Below are 21,785 nucleotides of genomic sequence, written 5' to 3'. Positions count from 1 at the left end.
TGCCAAAAAGAAGAAAAACAACTCTTTCTTGTGGAAACATCCATCCATGGAAAAATAATAGAATCAAGTACAGTATAAGAATGTCGCAGAATTCAGAGACACATCCACCAGCCAGCACTGAGTCAGTGCCAAGTACTGTGCTACTGAAACAGCCACTGCTCTCTCTAAGTGGAAGCAGTCTGACTGTTTCATAAGTATACATGAACAAGATACAACACAACGTCAGAGGGAAAGACCTAGAGAGAGCTAGTGTCTCCTGGACACATCTCAAACTCAACACGTCTGAAGAACTAGCTATCATTTCCCCCCCCTCCAAATACCCTCGCCTCTGAACATTCCTACTTTTACTGAAAACATGACCAGAGGGGGCAGAGTCAAAATAGTGGAGAAAGGGGAGGGACTTGCCTAAGTTCTCCCAAATTCCCCTCCAAACAATTTTAAATAATGCCTCAAAACAAAATCTGGGTAAGAACCCACGAAAAGATGGAGTGAAACAATTTTCTAGCCCCAAATAACCTAGAAGGTCAGTAGGGCACTGGGAAGCACAGTCCAGCACAGGAAACACCTGGCAAGCCAGGAACAGTCCTTGGAAGCAACTGAATCAGCAGTAAAGGTTTCTAGAGCTCTTAACCCAGAGGGTAAGAGGGTCAGATAACTGAGGATTGCAGTGGTCTCCTTACTGGCACTGGGTGCAGGACTCTGTTGCATTGCCCACAGGTGGATCTGGATCACAGTCCTGGGTTACAGTCCCAGGGGGGAGGAGGAGCAGTAGCACACCACAGCATGCAGCTACAGGAGAACAGGGGACCCTGGTCACAGTACCAGGGCAGAAAAGACCAGATGAGAGCACACGGACCAGAGCAAAGAGCAGGAGAGTAGTAAAACACACCTTTCCTTAGATCATATCATCTTGGAAGAATGGAAACTTACAGACCCCTCAGAACTAGCAAAGAGTACAGCGCTGCCCCCCCCCCCAAAAAAAAAACCCGTGAAACTTGGGACGGTGCCCTTTCCACCCTGGGAGCAGAACCCAACTTTAACATAAAATTAAAAGTCAAGAAATACACTGGAAAAATGAGCAAACAACAACAAAAGAACCTGACCACAGAAAGTTGGTGACAGGAAAGATCAAAACACAAAACTCAGAAGACAACAAATTCAAAACGACTACATACAAATCCTCAAAGAAAAATATAAAAATATAAACTGTCACAAGCTCAAAAAGAATTCCTTGAAGAGCTCCAAAAGAATTATTAAATTCAAATAAGAGAGGTAGAGGAAAAATGGGAAAAGAAAGGACAATGATGCAAGAAAATCATGGAAAAAGAATCGTTTGGTAAAAGAGGAACCAAAAAACACTGAATATACAAATATTGAACGAGCAAAAACAAAAAATGCCTTAAAAAACAGAACAGGCCAAATAATGAGGCACAAAAATCCACTTGAGAGACAAAATACCTTTAAAAGCAAAACTGGCTAAATTGAAAAGGAGGTACAAAAGCTCACTGATGAAAATAACTCCTTAAAAATTTGAACTAGGCAAGTGGAAGCTAATGGCTCCATCCACAAGCAATAAAACAAAATCAAAAGAATGGAAAAAAGAAGAAAATATGAAATATCTCATCGAAAAAACAACTGACCTGGAAAATAGATCTGGTGGAGATAATTTGAGAATTATTGGACTATCTGAAAGCCATGATCAAAAAAAGAGTTTGGAAATCATCAAGAAATTGTCATGAAAAACTGCCCGGATATTTTAGAACCAGAGGGCAAAACAGAAATTGAAAGAATCCACTGATCACCTCCTGAAAGAACTCTCAAAATGAAAACTCCCAGAAATATTATAGTCAAATTTCAGAGCTCCTAGATCAAGAAGAAAATATTGCATGTAGTCCGAAAGAAACAGTGCAAATATCACGGAACCCCAGTCAGGATAACACAAAAGTAGGTTCTACATCAAAGGAGCAGAGGGTTTGGAATATGATGTTCTAGAAGGCAAAGGAGCTAGAATTACAATCAAGAATCACCTACACAGTAATGCTGGGAGGAGGGTGGGGGGATGGGGGGGAGAAATGGATATTCAATGAAATAGGACATTTTCATACATTCCTGATAAAAAGACCTGAGCTGAACAGAAAATTTAACTTTCAAAGACAATGCTTAAGAGCAGCATAAAAAAGCAAACATGAAAGAGAAATAAGGGATTCAATAAGGTTAAATTATTTACATTTTTACATGGGAAACTTGTAACTCCCAACTACTCCAATAAAGTTCTTAGAAGGAGTATACATAAATAAAGGGAGTGAACGTGAACTGAATACGATGGAATGATATCTACAAAAATAAAATTAAGGCGTCAAAAAGAGGAATGCACTGGGAGAGGGGGAAAGGAAGAGATGCAATAAGATAAATTATTTCACATAAAAGTGTGAACACTTTTACAGCGAAGGGGAAGATGGGGAAGCATTTGAGCGTTACTCTCATTGGAACTGGCTCAAAAAGTCAATAACACACACACTCAGTAGAGCACAGAAATTAATCTTTTTTTAAAAAATTAAATTATTTTATTTGTTTTCAGTGTTCTACAATCACTTCCTTCTGTCTTAGGTTTTTTCCCCTCCTTCCCCCCCCCCCCCGAGACAATGTACAATCTTATATAGGTTCTGCATATACATTCTATAGAAATCAATCTTACCCTACAATAAGATAGGAGGGGGATGGGATTGGGAGGGCAGATTAGGGGGAGTGGTAGTCAGAAGCAAAACATTTTCAAGGATGGACAGGGATAAACAAGGGGGAAATAGGATAGGGAAAATATAGTTAGCAATCATAAAGAAAAAAATTTTGCAGCAAATTTCTGATAAAGGCCCCTTTTATCACATATATAGAAAACTGAGTCAACTATTAAGAACCCAATTACCTCACTGATAAATGGTCAAAAGATATGAACACGTAGTTTTCACGTGAAGTCATCAAAGCTATCTATAGTCATATGAAAAAATGTTGTAAAACACTATCGACTAGAGAAAGGCAAATTAAAACACCCCTATCAGATTAGCTAAAATGACAGGAAAAGAAAATGACAAATGTTGGAAATATGGGAAAATTGAAATACTAATGCACTGTTGGGGGAGTTGTGAACTGATTCTACCATTCTGGAAAGCAATTTGGAACTATGCCCAAAGGATTAACACTACTAAGTCTGTAACCCAAAGAGATAAAAAACAAAAAAGGAAAAGGACCTATATGTAGAATAATATATAGGAAATTTACAGTAGCTCTTTTTGTGGTGGCAAAACAAAAAAATGGATATTGAGGGGATGCCCATCAATTAGGGAATGGCTGAACAATTTGTGATATATGATTATAATGATATTATTGTACTATAAGAAAAGAGAAGCAGGACGCTCTCAGAATAATCTGGAAAGACTTACATGAACCGATGAAAAATGAAGTAAGCAGAACCAGAACACTGTGCGCAGCAACAGCAATACTGTACAATGATCAACTGTGAATGACAGCTATTCTCAGCAACACAATGATCCAAGACAGTTCTGAAGGACTTAGGAAGAAAAATGTTATCGCCTTTCAGAGAAATTTTTACTTTTTAAATTTTTCTTGGGGCAGGGGAGGGAGGTTTGATCCGTGTTTCCTTTCACAACATAAAATAGCGTGTGTGTAAAGGGACAGGAGGAGGAACTGGACCATTAGTTTCGTTGGTGCAGGGAACCTGGCAAGGACATTCTCCCTACTGATGAGTATCAGATCTGCACTGCAACTTAGTCTTGCAGTGCAGGGTGGTGCAATGAAGGGTCAGCTGGTGTGCCCACAATCATGCATGCAGTCCAAGTGTGTGTCAGAAGTGAGTTTTGAATCAGGTCCTCATGACTCCAAAGGCCAGCTTTCTATCACTGTACCGTATTGTCTTGCATTTACTATTTGAAGGAAAAAAGTTGTGTTTGTCTCTGCGTCTCTTTCTCTCTGTCTCCCCCTGCCTCCTTCCCTCCCAGTGTTGGCAGACAGTAAAATGCTTTGGTAGTATTCCTTTGGTAGTAAGCTAACATTTCCTTTAGTGCATAGATCACGATAAATTTAAAAAATGACCAACCTAAAAAAACAAAACCCCCGTGACTGACATGGAAACGTGTTTTGCACGACTGTGTGTGTGACCTTTATCAAACTGTTTTATCTCCTCAATGAAAAGGAAAAGGAGAAAGAGAGAGGGAGCGAGAGAATTTAGAATTCAAAATTTGAAAAAAATTAATATTAAAAATGGTTTTTACATGTACTTAGAAAAAGCATTAAAGAAAAGTGACCACTACCTTTCTAAAATCCCTGGGCATCTATCTTTGACTCTCATTGCTCAGATCTAATCAAGACTTTCTTCCGCCACCTCTTTCTCAACCCCTTCTCCAGTCACACAGCTAACTACCACCTTTGTTCAGACCCTCCTCACTCTTGCCTGGATTTCTGCAATGGCCTCACTTGTCATCCACCTTCTTCCACACTGCTGCCAAAGAAGCACAGGACTATGTCACTCCTCTACTTAATGAACTCCAGTGGCTCCCTGCTGCCTCTTGAATCAAACATGAATGCTTAAGTTCGCTTTTCAGTCCCTTCAGAACCCTGCCCTGACTTGTCTTTCCAGCCCTGCTGCACCTGCCTGCCTGCCACGGCCTCTGGGATCTAGTCAAACTGGCTTTCTCCATACTCCTCAACAACACTCTACCTCCTGTCTCCCCTCCCTTGCCCTGGCTAACCCCTGTCCCTGGAATGCACTCTTTCCTCACCTCTGCTTTGCTGAATCCCTCTCTTCCTCCTAGATATACCTACCTGAAGCATCCCCTCCTATGTGAAATCATTTCCTGACTGTCTCTGCCACTGGTGCCCTGTTCTAGACTAACTTGTATTTAACAACTTGGTATTAATTCAGTCTGTATTTGTGATGTCTGTATCTTTGTGTGTCTGCATAGTCGCCATGCAAACAGGGATTGTTTCATTCACTGCCTTTGTGCACTCAGCACCTAAAGTGGGGCCTGGTGTAAAACGGGTACTTCATAAATGCTGATTAATTTTTTAGGATCATTTCTACTTGCTCAATAAGCCTGAGTCCAAATGTGGCAGCTCCTTGGTCCTATTTGTTATGAAAACCTCTGCAGATTTTCCTTTCGGTCTCACCCTGAAATGACTTCAGAATGAGTGTGCTCAATTGTGCCTCTTGTCAAGCTCTCTCTAAACTGGTTTTGTTTCTCTGCACTGCCTTCATGGTGTTTCATAAAGTACCACTGATCATCACCACCTACCAACATCCTTCCTGAGACATTCTCTGAGCTGGATCTGCCTGCTATGATCATCCTCTTATGTTGGCAAGAGTTCTTTGGGTCTTTTGTCATAGCCACTGCTTTGCACTGGTCGAAATTCTACACAAAATTGTTGTGGTTGGGGTGAACATCCTCTTTTCAGTCCAATTTCCATTTTTTGTTGATTATAACCTCATGTCCACAGGTCAGATTGGAGTTGTTTTATTTCTGCTTCCTCACTTTTCATTTTTCTTATTATGGTTTCACACTAATTTTTAAGAGCAGCAAGGCAGTGCAGTGGATAGAGAGCTGGGCCCAAAGTCAGGAAGACTGGCGTTCAAACCTGGCTTCAGTGGGATGCTGGGCAAGTCACTTACATCAAGGAGCTGAAGAAAGAAATGGCAAACCACTCCAGTGTCTTTGCCAAGAAAACCCCCAACGGGGTCACAAAGAATCCAACATGATCGAAATGACTGCACAACTAATTTTTAACTCTGCTCTAACAAGTCAGTTACCTAGCTACACCAAAAAAAGCTGATTCAGCAATGATTCCCTCCCAAGTTAGGAACGTAGGGATGCACACCAGGTAAAATATAATAAATCTCATTTTTATGGTGTTATTTGGTAATATTTTCATAGGTTGAAACAAAGAATAACAAATTTGGTGTTTAGCACATGCAGGTTTTCATGCCATGTGGATGGGAGGCTTCTCTGTGGCAGACAAGTGTCTGACCTCTCTCATTCTTTGCTCCTGAACCACATTTTCTGCCATATACTGTTGTTCTGACCTAGGCTGAACTTTACACGGAAGTTACCAAAGTTATCAAAGAAAATGTAGTTCTTGACAATCATTCTCTACTTCTCCATCCTCTGCAATAGATGTTGGCACATAAACTAAAATGATTTTCCTGGTGGCCATTTCTCAATAGTTATCACAAGCAATGCAACAGATGACGAAGCACCCCATGAAATGATGCTTCCTGCCTCTGGAGGCACAATAAAACTAGCTCCACCAAACGGAATCTGGCTTTACAAGCTGCCATTTTCTTGTGGCTTCAATTATGGTCAAGATTGAGAAAGAACATTTAGTTCTTCCAGTGTCCCATCTCCTTGGTGGCCCTTGAACAAGGGCCTACCTCACTCAGAGGGCTATGTTACAGTTTAGAGTTGGTCTGAGTGCACTGTAACTATTTTGTTTCATGGGTGGCCATGTCCAAATGATTCACCTCTAGGTGGCTGGCCTGCTGATAATTAATCTTGCTGTATTAGCCTGGCTGAGGTGAAGAAAGTGGTCACAGATCGCTGCAAATGAAAGTAATATTTAAAAGGCAATTGTACGCTAATTAATTCGTTGTAACTACCACCTTGGTCCCAAGAACAAATGATGAAGCACACCTTCTTCCACTCTGGAGAGCCAGAAGGGTCACTAAATGTACAATGTGGTGCTCGCTCAGACGTAAATACTTCATCTGCTGGTTGTGTTTAACAACTTTGCTTCATTACAAGAAGAGGGTGGAGGCCAAGGGGAAATGAGGATCATGAGAAAAACTAGATGTACTCCCCACTTACTGAGGCTGCCCCTTCTCCTTTAGATAGCCCTAATGTTTATGGAGTTTTTTTCTTATATTCAGCCTAAATCTGTTTCTGTGAAACTTTCCCCCATCTTTCCTGGTTCTGACCTCCAGGGCCAAGCAGACAAAGTCGGATGCTTCCTCCACAGGACACTCTAAGTACTTGAAAACAACTTAATCTCCCTAGTTTTCCTTCAAATGATCCACACACAGCAGAGATGCAACGTCTTTTGCCATCTCAGTTGGCTGACCAATGTCTTTCCTAAAGTGCCCAGGACACAGCACAGTTCTCCACATGTGGTCTGACCTCCTTCTTTCTGGAAGCCAGGCCACTCAATGCAATTTGAGATTCCCTTTTGGAGCAGCCACAGGCTGCTGCTGATTCATGTTCTCCTAAATCCTTCAGATGCTTTCTCAGGTGTATGACTGTGTGACTATTATTGCCCCATATTTCACTGAGGAAGCTGATTTGCAGCCAAAGGTCATAAATAAATACTACATTTATGTCAACTGATTTTTCCACTAATTAGGTTCAACCCAAGGTTCAGCCTATCAAGATCCCTTTTGGATCACTGTTACTAGCATTGCAAAAATTTGATAAGCATGCCATCTAAAGCTTTTTCCAAGTCACTGAGAAACATGTCACAGAACAGGGAGTCAAAAACACACCTAGGAGACATTCCACTGGAAACCTCCTTCAACGCTTAGGAGAGCTCAGTAACTCTACATGAGGTACAGTTCTTTCTTGATACACCCAACATGCCAATGTCTTGGCAAAAAAACCCACCAAGTATCTCTTTTCTATTTTCTTGTATGTGTTCACACCATCTCCCTTAATAGAGAGCAAGTTCGTAGACAGCAGTGGCCCTCTCCTTTTTTGCTTTTGTGTCCTTAGCACTGAGCACAGGGCCTGCACACAGCAGGTGCTTAATCAATGTTTGAATCCCTAACACTGACTCATGAATGACTAAGTATGGCCACCGAGCCAGTCCTGTCACACCGTCCTGAGTCTGCATCGTCCCACTGTCTCCACAAGAATAGTAAGGGAGAACTTACCAGAGCCCCAGCAAGCTGTAACCCCAGCCTGCCCTGATCCCTCTTCAATAACCCCATCACAGAAGGAAGCAAGGCTGGCTTATGCAGCCTGCAGTGAGTACACTACATCGTCCCATTCTGGCACTAACTACAGAGCTTGTATCACACCCCAGCATTTTGCCTGGAATCAAAGGCTGGGTTTCTGCCTCACAAGTTTCTAAACTCTTCCCTTTCCTGATGTGTCCTTCCCCCTTCCACGGCCCTTTTCGTGATTCCTATGATGGGGCTCAGCCATCACCTCCAGGCTGTCTTTGCCCTGGGCCAGTCCCAATCCTGAAGCTCTGTCTCATCTGCACTAACAGCCGTCCAAGCCCTTCCAGCCCCCAAGGGAGCTGACTGCCCCCTTTCTGCCCTGCCTTGTTTACCTCACCAGCTTGAGCTCACTCTAACACTGCTTTAACTCTCATATTGTGAGGGTTGTTTGAACACAGTGAGCACAATAAATTCATTCCTCCACTGCCATAGGCATCCTCTGCTCCCTGCCCTTCCTCCCATTTTCTGTAGGTTGGTGGGAGAGGTCCCTGGGCATCCACATCACATCCTCCCTGCTGGATTGTTACACTTCATGTCTTCATACTCTGCTCCATTAGCATTTGTCTTGTTCCTGGGCTGTTAAAATGTTTGATGTCATTATCAGCCACTGGATCCAAAAGAAAATTCCTGGTTCTTGGTTTTTTTGACTTTTAAAAGAGGAAATCACTGAGGCAAGTCATACATGCATCCACAAGCACTCATTAATAAGTGCCTGCTGCATGCCAGGTACCAGGCTCCACAATGGGGAAGCTGGGACAACAACCAACCTCTCTCCAATCTCCAGAAGGTTCTGCTCTGGCAGAGGCACAAGGTCACCAAAAGATGACTTAAGGAGGAAGGGCACTGAAGTGGAGAAGAGCAGGAAAGACTTTGGGCCGAAGGCTGTGCTCGAGGCAGAGGGACAGAGGACGAAGACCAGAGATGGAGAGAAGTGACAAATGTCCACAGTGTGGGGATGGGGAGAAAGGGTGAAGTGCAGTGGAGAAGAGGAGGTTTGAACATCAATGACAAGGGTGTAGTCTCTAAGAGATGTTGACAGTTAACAGATGGGACACGTAACACCAAAAGCCTCTCCCCAATGGTAAGTGGTCAAAGGATATAAACAAGCCTTTCTCTGAAGAAGAATTGAGAACTGTTCACAATCACAAAAGGATGCTCCAAATCACCAATGATAAGAGACATGCAAATCAAAACAACCTTGAGGTTTTAGCTCACACCCAGCAAACTGGCAAAGGTGACACAAGATGTGCTGGAAGGGTTGGCATGGCAGTGCATTGTTGGTGGAACTGCAGTTCAGTATAGTGATTTTGGAAAGCCATTTGGAATTGTGCAAACAAAATTCCACCACAGGGCTTATATCCTAAAGATAAACAGAAAATTCTCACAGACACCAAAGTCTTTATAGTAGCAAAGAATTGTAAACAAAGTAGATGCTCATAACTGGGGAAATGGCTGAATCCATGGTGGTGCACAGAAAAGGGCAAGAAGCGTGGCCTGATGAACAGAGAAACTGAGTCAAGAAAACAAGAGATAGCATGATGAGGATGATTAATGTCAATGGAGAGAACCATCGACCTGTCAAAAGTGAATGTGATAAAATGACAGAGATCAAGCATAGCCAGAAAGAAGAGAGCCATGAAAAGTCACCCCCAGCCCACTGGCGCTTCACAAGTATCCTCAAAATGTGTTGACATATTGGGGGGGTATGCTAATTTTTTTCTTTTTGTCATTAAAAATACTATTTGCTATATAGGAGGGCTCTCTGGAAGGGGGAGAAATAATGATGCAAAAAAAAGACAACAAGAAAAACTTTTTAAAATTTTAAAAAGAGAGAGGAGAGGTCCTGTACCCTATGTCTGCTCTGTCTGTGATCCCCACTCCATTCCTCCTGTGCTCCCCTCAAAGCTCAGACCAGGAACCACCTCTTGCATGAAGCCCTTCCTGATCACCCAGAGGATAGGGAAAACCCCCAACAACTCTGCTCCTGAGAGGCAGCCTCAGAGTCAGGAGGACCTGGGTTCATGTGCTGCCTCTGGCCTGCTGGCTGGGTGACCCCATGGTTTTCTGAGACTAAGAGGGTAACAACTTGCATGAGTAGAGAGTGTTTCTTCCCTTGGCAGTTCCATATGCCAATGATATCCAGGCCTCTATGCCTGTACATACTTCATACATACATGCCTACAGATGTACATGCTATTTTTCTAGATAGTATGCCCATGGATAGCAGTGCCTCACATGCAGCAGGCACCCAATGCCTGCTGGCTGTGGTCTTCCATAGCAGGAAATACCATCTTTTTTCTGAGGTGTCTGAAGCCAGGCCCTAGGCAAAGCAAGTTCCTGCCATAAGTCACATCATGGCTGAGTTGCAGGACTGGCCTTGAAGTCACAGGATCTCTGATAGGGTTTGGGGCAAAGACTAATTGGGGCCACAAAAGGGCCTGCAGACACACCCCATGAATGCTGCTGAGAAATGCACGTACTGCCCCTCTGGTTCAAGGCAAAATGAACCAGCCACACGGGGTGGGGAAGGGGGGGATGAGCTGAGGAAGGGATGGGGAAAAGGCCTTTGTATCCTTTGTCCGGGGCAGAGTTGCCCCACAAGCCATGGCTGGGAGGCACACTTCTGTGCCAGCTGGGGAGGCCAATTCACAGCCAATACTTCCTTCCCTGGCAGGAAGCTGGAAGCTGGCAGACTATCCAAGACTTCAGACCTGTTTGCAGCTGAAGATTCCCATGTAGGGACAACCTTTGGGTCCACTGAGGGGCAAGTCACTATTCAACATGTTCTCGAAGCATTTTAAGTATGAAAGTAGTGCTATGATTGAGGAAAACCTACTAGGACAGCAAGTGTAATGCTGTTTGGAGGGTGTAACCCACTCTGGACACTGGCCCAGGTCAGGTTCAGGGACCTTTCCTGGAAGCCAGTACCCCAAGATCTCCTCCCTGCTGTGACATCTAAGAAAGACAAACAATGGAGGCCTCACAGCTGACCAGATGACGCAGGGCCCAGCGTCCAACGAGAAGGAACAGTGGGAACTTGGGAGAAGACTTGCTGAAGCCTCTCATCTCTGCTCTGGCCAAGGTTCCAGGGCCCCCCAGGAAGGTAGAGACTTCTCTGCTTTTGTCCCCTCCTGCATCTGTAATGGGGGGAGGGGGAACACCCTGACCTTGAACTCAGCACTGTCCCGGTGCCTCCTTACTGTTCTACCCTCATTGTGAAAGCCTCTTAGGATCTCCAGAAGTGGGGCCTCTGCTGGGACAGGGAGCCACAGCAGGAGTGGGAGGGATGAGGGGGCTCAGAGCAGAAGCAGGCTTCAGCCTAGGGTTAGGGAGAATGCACTAGAAAGAAGGGAGTGACCGCAGCTATGCCAAGTCTGCCTGTGATCAGAAGTGATAAGAGCAGGGCCTGAAACCCCTTCTGTCACTTAGAAGGCCAGGCCCCATTATTTCTCCCCGAACCACTGCCACGGCTCCTGATTGGTCCCCCTGACTCCAGGCTCTCCACTCTCCAATCCAGCGTTGGATTCCTGACACAGAGCTGACCACATCACTCCCCTCCTCAAAAATCATCCACATCTCCCTCGTCTGGAGGACAAATACAAGCTGGAAGCCCCAGAACTTCAGAGGCCTCATCCCAACCCAAACCAGAACAAGACTCCTCTCTAGAAAGAAGTTGTCATGTGCTGAGTGATTAATCCACCAATCCATAAACTCTGATGCCCTGCTCACTTCCTGAGCCCACAGAAGATGGGCCCAGCCTTCAAAAACTTTATGCTCTATAGCATGTACACACATACCACATGCAGGTATAAGACTACACAAAATACATTCTAGGCAATTTTCTGGGGACAGTTCCTGGGAGCTGGGGGGACAAGAAAGAAACCTGAGATTCTAAGAAGCGGAGAGGAGAGGTGAGGAAGAAGAATGCTCCAGGAAGGAGGGCTCTGGGCAGGCAAAGGGGAAACAGTGAGATGGCCCAGTGGCCTGGACTGTAGAGGAAAAGAAGGGGAGTCGTATCATAAAACTAGAAAGGTAGCCTGGGATTAGGCTATGGCCACACAGAGGTAGTGCGGAGTCACTGAAATTTAGTGCACTTTAAGAACATTTCTTTGACACTGTATGGAGGGTGGACGATGAGGAGGTTCATGATCATAAAACTTCCTTCCCTCAGCAATCACTTAGTCTAACCCATTCTAGAAAGGAATCTGGAGGGAGCTCACTCCCTCCAGACACTAACCAGGCTCATCTTCAGCATTCATCATTAGGAAGGTTCCCCTGATCCTGAGGTAGAATTGGGTGATTTTAGTCTCCTCTTGTGGCTCCTGGTTGTGCCCTCTGAGACCAAGAAGAACAAGGCTTCCCATCCCCATCTCCAGTCTTCTCTCTGCCACGCCCTTCCCCATGCTGACTTCCCATCTGGACATTCTCCATCACTGTGGTGCCCAGGGCTGCACATGCAATCACTGCCCCCCCTGCTCCTGGAAGCCTGGCCTCTCTTAATGCAGCCCCAGAATGAAAGTACTTTTTCATGCTTGGCTTGCAGTCCACTCAAATCCTCATTTTCCTTCCAAAGCAAGTGCTCTCTATCTACGCCTCTCCCAGCTTTTATTTGCAAAGATGACTTTCTGTTCATAAGCACAAGATTTTACCTTGATCCAATACTGAACCTCATCTTCATAGGTCCCAGCCAATGTCCAGACTGTCACAATACTTTTAGACTGTGACTCTGCCCCCAGTGCAGTAGCACCCCCCTCCCCGAGGGTTCACTTGCAGATGAAGTGAGCTACTCTAGGTCTATGCCCTTACCCTCTTTGTCACTGACAAAAACATGAACCACATATTAAATACCTGCCCTCTGCGCATGCTGGGCCTTGGGCCCATCCCCTCATGCCTGCTGCGGCCCCTCCCAGTCCCAGACACTAAGGTGAAAGCTCAAAGCTGAGATCTCGCAGTCCATGTCTGCTGACTCAGGGCCAAGGGTCTTTCTACAACATAGGACAACGATATAAACCCCAAGTAAGCTTTGTGCCCAGCCCTGTCTGGTTGGCCAGCTCCTGCCTGGTGACACCATCCTTTGCCATAGGTTTCCTACGATGCCTTCTAGAGGTTTACAATTTGAACCCACCTCACTGTCTACAGGTGACAAAATCCCTTCTTTTCCTTTTTTGTGGAAGACAGACACTCACCCCAACTTTCAGTGCTGAGAAGCTGTCCTCTACCTTTTGGGAGTCACAGCTTCTTGGGAGGGAGCTCTCCTTGTCTCCCTAGTCCCTGCCAGTAGCTTGGGCAGTCAGGAAAGGCCTGGCCCTCTCTGCCCAGCCTGCCTGGACAGTGTCCAGCCCCTTCCCCAGAATCCTACGGGCTGTCCTACGTTTCGACTCCAGACTGGAAGATGACTTTCTTTCTCATCTTCCTCCTGGGGCTGGTTGGCTCTTGCTTCCACCTTCCAGAGAGGTTTTAAAAATCTGAGCTGGCAAGGAAGCCTATGGACATGGCTTTGTCACCTTGGCTCTGAAAGCCCTCCCCAGTGGGGCTCCAAGCTAGCTGCCCTCTTTAACCCCTCTTCTCGCTCTCCCCCACCTGGCAGTCCTAAACCTCCCCCTATGCCCCACTCCCTGTCCTGAGCTGTTGGTGCCATCTCCTTCCTCCAGGGAGCAGTAACGGATTTACCCCTTCACATGACATAAGCCACAGTAGAATACTGGCTCCTTGGCAAAAGATACAGTTTGGTCTAGCCTTGGGGTTCCCAGGACCCAGCACAGGGCCTGGTACATCGCCGATTGCTAATAAGCATGTGCTGAATTGAATTGGTCTGCTTTGGGAGTGCCTGAGCTGAGCCAGCCAGGGCCTTCTACACTTAGCTGGGAGGCAAGTGGAGATCAGAGGCCCAGGCCGGGGCAATGTTCTCCTTTGAAGGTCTATTAGTTTCTCAGCAAAATTGCTTTCTTTCCCAGAAATGTTGATCTTGTCTAGCCTGCCCTCCCCAGCAGACAGGAGAAGAGCAGCCTCGAAGCCAGCCTTGGCTTTGAAGCCATGAAGGAAGGATGGTGGTGGCTATTTGAGCCTCCCAATCCTGGGCCTGAATTTTAGAGGGATACAACTGAGCTCCTGACAATTCCGAGCTGGTCATGGTCAACTAAAGGGCATTTTTAAAGCTTCCCGTGGGTCTTTCAGTCAGTTTCCCTTCAGTTTTCAAAGACACACAACTCAGAACTAGGAGCTTCCCTCAGGGGTGAGCCTAGTGGGGACCACATGCCGGCCTTGGGGAAGAGCCTAAGGGTTTAGAGGAAACACCGAGGAGTTGGGCCCAGGGACAAGGCTTCAGAGGGGTACCCCAGGAAAGGAGGGGTGAGGGGAACTTACTGGGGTAGTGGAGCCAGGTGGGATATAGAAGAGGGGAACTCCACTCTTGGTGCTGTCAGGAAGAGTGAAATGCTCTGGGACAGAGGAGAAAGCCTGCAGGTGTGCCAGCATCTGGTCTGTCTGATTAATGCTGCAATAGAAGGGACCAAAGAATAAGGCCGTCTCTCCCCCAAACACAGCGGGCCTCATCCAAGGCATCACATGACAGATGTGGTGGCTGGCTACATGTGGCCCCAGGGAGAGGGGGGAAGGAGGAGTAGTTTCCAAAGCTCTGGAAAAACACCAAGTGCTGCCCTGATCTCACCCAATGCCCCAGTCTCTCTCCCCTAGAAAACTGATCCTGACTGCTTTTGCAGAGCTGAGCCCCTACAGACCCTGAGGTTCCTCTGCTTGACTGAAACAGCTCCCTCCAAAGATACCAACGACATCTTCACTGGTAAAACCAGGGGCCTTTCCTCCATCCTCATTCTCCTTGACCTCTCTGTGCCCTCTGACACTGCTGACTGCTCTCTCCTCGCCAGGATACCCCTTCCCTCTCCTGGTTCTACTCCTCCCCTCTGATGGCTCCTTCTCTGTCTCCTCTGCTGGATTCTCCTCCAGGTCACACCCTCGAACCTTGAGTGTCCCCCAGGGCTCTGTGGTGGCCCCCTACCCCCCTTGTCCCTCTATGTCACTTCAGCTGGTGATCTCATCAGTTCCCAAGGATTTAATGACCATCTCTATGCTGAGGATTCTCCAGTCTTCCTTTCCTGCCCCAGCCTCTCCGCTAATCTCCAGTCTCTCATCTCCAGCTGCCTTTCAGATGTCTCGCACTGGACTCAATGTGTCCTAAACAGAACTCCTTGGCTTCTCCCCTCCCATACTTCCTTATAACCACACAGAGCCAGAACCATCCCCTTAATCCTCTGGGCTTACCCCCTTGGACCCACGCCATAGCCAACCTGCTGCCACAGCCTGTGGTTTCACCTCCCAGCAGGAACTCTTCTCTCCTCCGCCCCCACCCCTGCCCCATGCAGACCCTCACTACCTCACACACATATAGACTATTGCAATAGGCTGGAGTGGGGGTCACCTGCCTACAGTCTGTCCCCTTACTGCACTCCGTCTCCTTCTCCACTGTGGAATTCACTTTCCTAATGTTTCACCCTCCCCTATGCCTCTATAAACTCCAGGATTCCTATCAACTCCAGGATCAAATATAAACTCTGACATTTGGCCCCTTCCCACCTACCTGTCCAGTCTTCCTACTTACACTTTATTCCCCTGGTTTCCATCTCCTAATGCCAGGCATTGTCACTGGCTGTGCCGCCTGCTGGCATGTCCTCCCTCCTCACCTCCTGGCCTCCCAGGCTTTCTCTGAGACCCAGCTGAAGTCCTCCCTTCCAAAGCCAGCCTTCTCCCCCCCACCAATTCTAGTGCCTTCAGGCTACGTATCCTGGAAAGATCCTGTCTGTCCACAGCTATGTGTCTCCCCATTAGACTGTGAGCCTCTCTGTCTCTGAATCACGTAGTGCTACCTAACACAGAGCAGGCGCTTAAAATGGTTTCCTGCTTTCTGGACACAAGGTGAGGGAACAGGTGAGGTCAGGGTGACGTACAGCCTCTGCAGTTATGGGGTCCAGAAGCACGACTCGGGAGAGTGTCCTCGCAGCCTGAGGGGCTCACCTTTGCAGCGTGTTCCAGAAGCGGCGGATGACATGGGTCCGATAGAGGGAGCGGATGGGCTGCCGCAGGGCACAGGACACATCGTGCAGGATGTCATAGCCGCCCTCCATGGTCACCTCCACCCATGTCCCCCGAGGCCCTGCACACTCCAGGGGCCAGGGGGCCAGGGCCACATATTCGATCCTCATGTTGTGTTTCCACAGCAGCACCAGCTTTACTTCCAAATGGGAGCCCCCTTTGGGGGAGGGGAGCAGAGTCAGCGAGAGGAGAAGGACTTAGGGGTTCCCAGCTGCCCACTCAGGCCTGACCCACACCTCCCCTAGCCAGGAGAACTGGAAGGACTCCCACCTTTGGCCAGGGTGACTTCACGGACACTGTAGCCCTCCCTCAGCCGCACAGACACAGTGCTGACCAGGTCAGCAGGCACCTCCTTCTCTGCATGCTTCTTCCGCCGTAGTGCCAGGGCAGGGTTGCTGCTTGCTGACACCAGATGTTCATTAAACAGACGGTGTTGGGAGCCTGTGAAGGGGCAGGGCAGGGAGTCAGGGCTGGGGCTTCCCCTAGGCTAGGCCCTACTCCCACCTTCCCCCCCAACCTGTCTCCTCCTCACCACAGTAATACTCAGGATTCAAGGCCTCTCCGCTATGCAGGAAGGAATAGAGCAGAAATGCCCGGTGGTAGACAGTCAGTCCAAGGTTGCCAGGCTCGGGTTCAGGACATGTGGAGAGGTAGGAACCAAAGGTGGCCATGGCCATGAACTTCATCAGCTCCACATTAGGCACATGACCAAAGCTACAGTCGTAGGAGTACACACCCCCCACCTAGGGAGAGGCAGGGGACAGGCTGGAGGGGGCAGAGGACACAAGGCCCACTCCAAGCCTCCACATATGCAACAGGATGCTTCGGGAGGCAGCAAATTTGAGGCTAGAGGCTACTTGCAGAGGATGTCATGGGTTGAACTGATGCGCTGGGCAAGGTACTGGATAAGAGAGTGAAGCACCTAAGAGTTGGTGGGTCAGGAGTGCTGAGGAGGGCCCTGAGAATGCAGCCCACCTCAGTCACTCCTGGTACCCCAAGCCAAGGGCCCCTGAACAACTTACCTGCACAAAGGAACATGCCACAGTGCCACTTCGTAGCTGATTCAGCAGCGTCTCACAGACTGCGACATCTGGGACGCTGGTCACTCCATCAGTGATCACAATGATACCTAGGAGAGGAGGGGGCAGCAGAGTCAATCCCTGTGAACCACTAGGCTGAGGCCCCAAGTCAAGGTCAGCCTCTGAGAACCCATCATAACCAGAGCCACAGAGTCTCAGCGATCCAGGGAGCCATGGGCCTTCATCGCTGATCAGTTACCCAGGCTGTGCCCCCAAATCCCTGAGAGCCCTGGGCTCCCATCTCACACCATCCCATCACATCCCATTCCTCCCTCAGTGCCCACTAACCAGCACTGGAGTTAGATGGCAGAAGCTGCAGGGCTAGAATGCCTTGGCGGATCATACTGACAAGGCCGATGTCAGCCGTCACCATGGAGACCCCTGCTGAACCAGGGGGCCGGTCCTGGCTCAAGTGGGACGCGTCCACCTAAGCCCCGGCCCATGAGAGATGCCGTTACTGCTCACTGTCCACGTATAGCAGTCCAAGCTGACGGCTCAGTCCTGCCCAATCAATTCCACAGCCCAGAGTCCTCTCCCCACCCCTGACATGCCTTTACTCTGCCCCAGGGGTACAGAGGTGCCCAGCCTATGACCATGCGTTTGAGTGGTACCTGGGGGCCACATGAGCCCCGTCTAGGCTCCCATGCCTGGACTGTGCCCCTGGGCACAGAAGTGGCCAGTTCCTGCCCACCTACCTGGCTCCGGGGCTCATACTGCTGCTGGAGTGTGGCAGCCACCTTATTCTCAAAGACACAGAGCTGGGAGTACACCTGCTGCAAGAAGGTCTCTCGCCGAGAAGGTTCCAAGAGATAGCCCTGAGCCAACACCTGGCAGGGAGGGCTGGGGCTCAGGAGGAGCTCAGGATGGTGCTTCCTCCACCTAACAGCCTCCCACTGAGAAGAGCTACTACGTCCCCTGGACATGGTCACTGAGCACGCCCTGCTCTGGCTATCACTCCTCTATGATGAGGAGTGCCAGGCCATTCCCCGCACTGGTTGCCTTCCTCTAGCCCCTCTCTAAATTGCTCATGCCCTTACTGAAACAGAATCGAGATGAGGTCACACCAGCCTCCAGGCAGCAAAGCAGCAGCAAGGGACTGAATGGTGGCCCTGGAGTCAGGAAGACCTGAGTTCAAATCTGGTCTCAGATACTTCCAAGACTTGTGACCCTGGGCAAGTCATTCAATCTGTTTTCCTTAGTTTCCTCATCTGTAAAATAGGGATCATAACAGGCCCTGCCTCCTCCCAGGGTGGTTGTGAGGCTCAAATGAGGTATTTATAAAACAGCAGACACAGTGCTTGGCACGCAATAGGTGGCATAAAAACACTCATACCTCTTAGTCTCCCTTGTAGGGGTTGGGGGTAGAGCAGAGGGAATGCTCAGAGACCTGGCCTGGAATTCCCTTCCTGACATTTACTAGCAACAGACAGCCCCGAGGGGACCACAAACAAGTGTCTTCACCTCTGTAAGCCTCAATTTCCCCATGAGTAAAAAGATACAAGGTGTCTTCCCTCACAAGGTGGCAGCAAGTCTCCAGAGATCACCTATAGTCAAATCCCTTGATCCTGACCAGTTACTAGTAGTGAGTGTGCTCAGGCTCCCTGGGGCTGAAAAGCGTGCCCTTCCTCCCTTCTCAACTCCTCCCTTGAATTTAGGTTGGGCACAGACACAACAAAAGCCAAGTTTATCACAGACTTAAATATGTAGAAAATGAATTCTCTTTTATTCGGAGCGTGGCCCCAAATACAACGAGCCTTAGACACACAAAGGAGAAGGGAAAGAGCCCAGTCTAGATTCTGCAGACACGCCTCCCCTTCATGCTGCAGGCTCCTAGAGGACAAGGCCTGGGATGGAGTCTTGGTCGCCCCGGTGCCTGTCACCCAAAACGTCCTTCATAAATGCTGCACAGAGGCAAATGATTCGAAGGAACATCAGAGGTTGGGGAAGCGAGCAGCTGATTAAGATGATGGGGACTGAGAAGAAGACAATGGGATTTCATTCACAAGCACAGTCCCTGCCAGGTGGAGAGAACCTTGCAAAGACTGGTTTTCACAAATTTAGGCAAAAGGGCTTGAAAGTAAAAAAGAAAGTGGAGAGAGGAAACGGCTGTCTCTGTCTTTCCACCAATAAAAACAGCCATAATGAAGACACCAATGACCCAGCCACAATCCTGGTAGGCACGGCCTCTGAAGGCCCTTTGCTGAGTAGCAGCTGTGACCTAGGAGGAAAGGCGGCCTGAGATGAAGCCCAGGACTGCAGCCTGGCTGAGGGAGGGGCAGAGGCAGGGAGGTAAGCACACCACTGAGCACTAGATCTCAAGAAAGCAAAGTCACATGAGGAGAACTCAGAGCCAGAGAACACTATTTCAGCAAAGACCACGGGCAGAGAGCAGCAACCTGGCCACAGGAGGGGACCACAGACCAACTGGGACAGAAAAAGGAAACGTTCTCAAGCCTCACACAGAAGGTACAAGGTTGTGGTGAATGGTGATTCGGATTTGTGCCAGAAAAATGTGTCAGACACACCCCTAGATTTTAGGTGAACCCCTTTCAAAGATGAAATTCAACAAAGAAAACCAGTCTATGAGGAATGAGAATCTCAAGAACAAAATTCCAGGAAAAAGAGAAAAAACACAACGTGAACAACAAGAGGGAAGTGTGAAAGGCTGTGCTTCCCCACAAGATCTCCACATGCTGCAGCAGACTGGAGGATGGGGACTGAGGATGGCTCCCAACCAGTGGCCATCCAACATCTTCTTGCAGCCCTCCTAGGACAGCGGTGCACCTCGGGGCGGTTCTTGTGCTGAGTTTGTCCCAACATGGGTTCCTGGGTCTGTCTGTAAAGGCCAATTTGGGAGAACTGCTCCCTCATCCACAGACAGGACGGCAATCCCTCAAACGATGGGAAGCAGGCAGCACTGGCATGGCCAGAATCTCGCATAGCTTTTCAAAAACATTTGCAGAAGCAAAGCATAGGAAAAAGTGGCAGAATGGCATGGCTAAGAAAGATCTGGAGGTCCTGGTGGGCTGTCAACAGTTTGGTACAGAAGCACCCACGAGGAGAGGTGGCCACAGCCATCACTGAGGACTGGTACCATATTTCAGGAAGGCCGTGACAAGGAGCAAGGCACGGAGAGGATGTAAGATGGGTTCTCCTCCATTTGGGAAGGAGCCTGAAGTAGTGGGGGCAGAGAGAGGGAGGTGGGCATAGGAGAGCTGTAGACTGGCACTGGTTGGCTCCCAAGAGCAAAGAAAGAAGCAAAACTTGCGGGGAACAGAATTGAGCTTGAAGTCAAGAACTTCTAAGCCTTGGCTTCTGTCCATACTCCAGCTGAGGGGGCTTTCTAAGGTCCATGTCGATCTGCCAAATCCCAGTTCTTGGCTGCACCAAACACTGGCTGCATCCTCTCCCTCCACAGGTCCTGGCCCTGTTCTCAAGGCTCTCCTGTTTGACCACATCTTCTCAGGCTCCCCTTCGCCTGGAAAGCACGGTTTGACCCCAGGTATCCTCTTCTCTTTGCCTCATCAGCCCCCTGGATTTCACTACCGTTTCTACATCTCTTTGGAACGCCAGTCCCAGAGCCCTGCCTGGACCTCCTGCAGGTCTCTTGAGCAAGATCTGTGCTGCGGGCCCAACTTTCTGACTTGCCCAGCCTGCCCAGGTCACCAACCTCTCCCCAGTTGATCAGGTTCACGCCCTCAGCCATTTTCACTGACTCCTCGGAGTCAGCCAGTCACCAAGCCATGTCAATCCACCCTTCACACTGTCCACGTCCATTCCCTCATCTCCCCTCATAAAGCTGTCCCCTTCACTGACCCTTCATGGAAAGAGTACACAGAGCAGCCTCCTGTTGGGCCCCATGCCTGGTCTTTCCTTCTTCCATCCATCTCTGTCACTGAAGCCAAAGGGATCCTCCTCAGTACAATCACTCTTAACCTTCCCTGCCACCTTTGTGTTCCTCCCCTTATTGTACCTGGGACCCCACGATCCTCATGACAAAAGTGAAACACCTGTATGGCACTGCAAGCCCTTCAAAACCAGCTGCAAGACTGATTTCACATCACTTCCCATTTGGCTTACTTGCTGTTACCCATACACAAGCATTCATCTTCTATGGTCCACCTCCATGCCTTTGCGCAGGCTGTGACTCATCCTAAGAATGCTCTCCTTTCTGACCTGAGCCTTTTGGAAGCCTGCCTGTCTTCAAGACTTAGGTCAATTCTTAGGGAGCTTTTCCCGCCTCCCTTGGCTGGATCCCCCTGCATACAGCAGGTGTGTAATAAGTGCTTAGTAGGGTGGGCTCACCCCCTCACTGGATGGTAACTTGTCTGAGAAGGCTGAGGAAAATCTTGTTCCAATCTAGTTGAATCAGATGCCTCAGATCCCCTGATTCTGGATGAGTCAGGGTATGGGGTCCCACCACATAGTAAGAGCAGCAAGGATAGCACAAGTGTAGGTAAAGGGGGTGGGGTGGGCAGGGGAGTATCTGGAGTACAGGCCCCAGCTATACCCACTGGGGCATAACTATGCAAGGCTAGGCGGAAAGCAAGATGTCACAACAGAATTTAGAATGCTGTATTTAAAGACATTTGATCCTCCCC

The 21,785-nt window shown here is 48.3% G+C and overlaps 1 protein-coding gene across 7 annotated transcripts in view; it reads right to left on the bottom strand.

The window, feature by feature from the left end:
• Positions 1-21,785, bottom strand: part of SZT2 (SZT2 subunit of KICSTOR complex) — an 84,373-nt gene that overhangs the window by 59,525 nt on the left and 3,063 nt on the right. For 6 of the 7 annotated variants that reach the window (XR_011975767.1, XR_011975768.1, XM_072649144.1 and 3 more), the window contains 7 exons: positions 17,880-18,011; positions 17,473-17,611; positions 17,128-17,234; positions 16,638-16,848; positions 16,376-16,546; positions 16,028-16,262; positions 14,363-14,492 (listed from right to left, as the gene is read on the bottom strand). Coding sequence is in view for 4 of the 7 variants with exons in the window: in XM_072649144.1 (XP_072505245.1) it covers positions 14,363-14,492; positions 16,028-16,262; positions 16,376-16,546; positions 16,638-16,848; positions 17,128-17,234; positions 17,473-17,611; positions 17,880-18,011 (1,125 nt within the window). In the remaining 3 variants the exon portion in view is untranslated. Of the gene's footprint in view, positions 1-3,434; positions 3,550-14,362; positions 14,493-16,027; positions 16,263-16,375; positions 16,547-16,637; positions 16,849-17,127; positions 17,235-17,472; positions 17,612-17,879; positions 18,012-21,785 lie in introns of those variants that run through there. The other variant, XM_072649148.1, reaches the window with a different exon arrangement.

The sequence above is a fragment of the Notamacropus eugenii genome, chromosome 2 (assembly GCF_028372415.1).
Source record: "Notamacropus eugenii isolate mMacEug1 chromosome 2, mMacEug1.pri_v2, whole genome shotgun sequence".
NCBI classification, from domain to species: Eukaryota; Metazoa; Chordata; class Mammalia; order Diprotodontia; family Macropodidae; genus Notamacropus; species Notamacropus eugenii.
The sequence above is the reverse complement of the archived record's forward strand: the minus strand, read 5'-3'. Positions and strand labels throughout refer to the sequence as shown.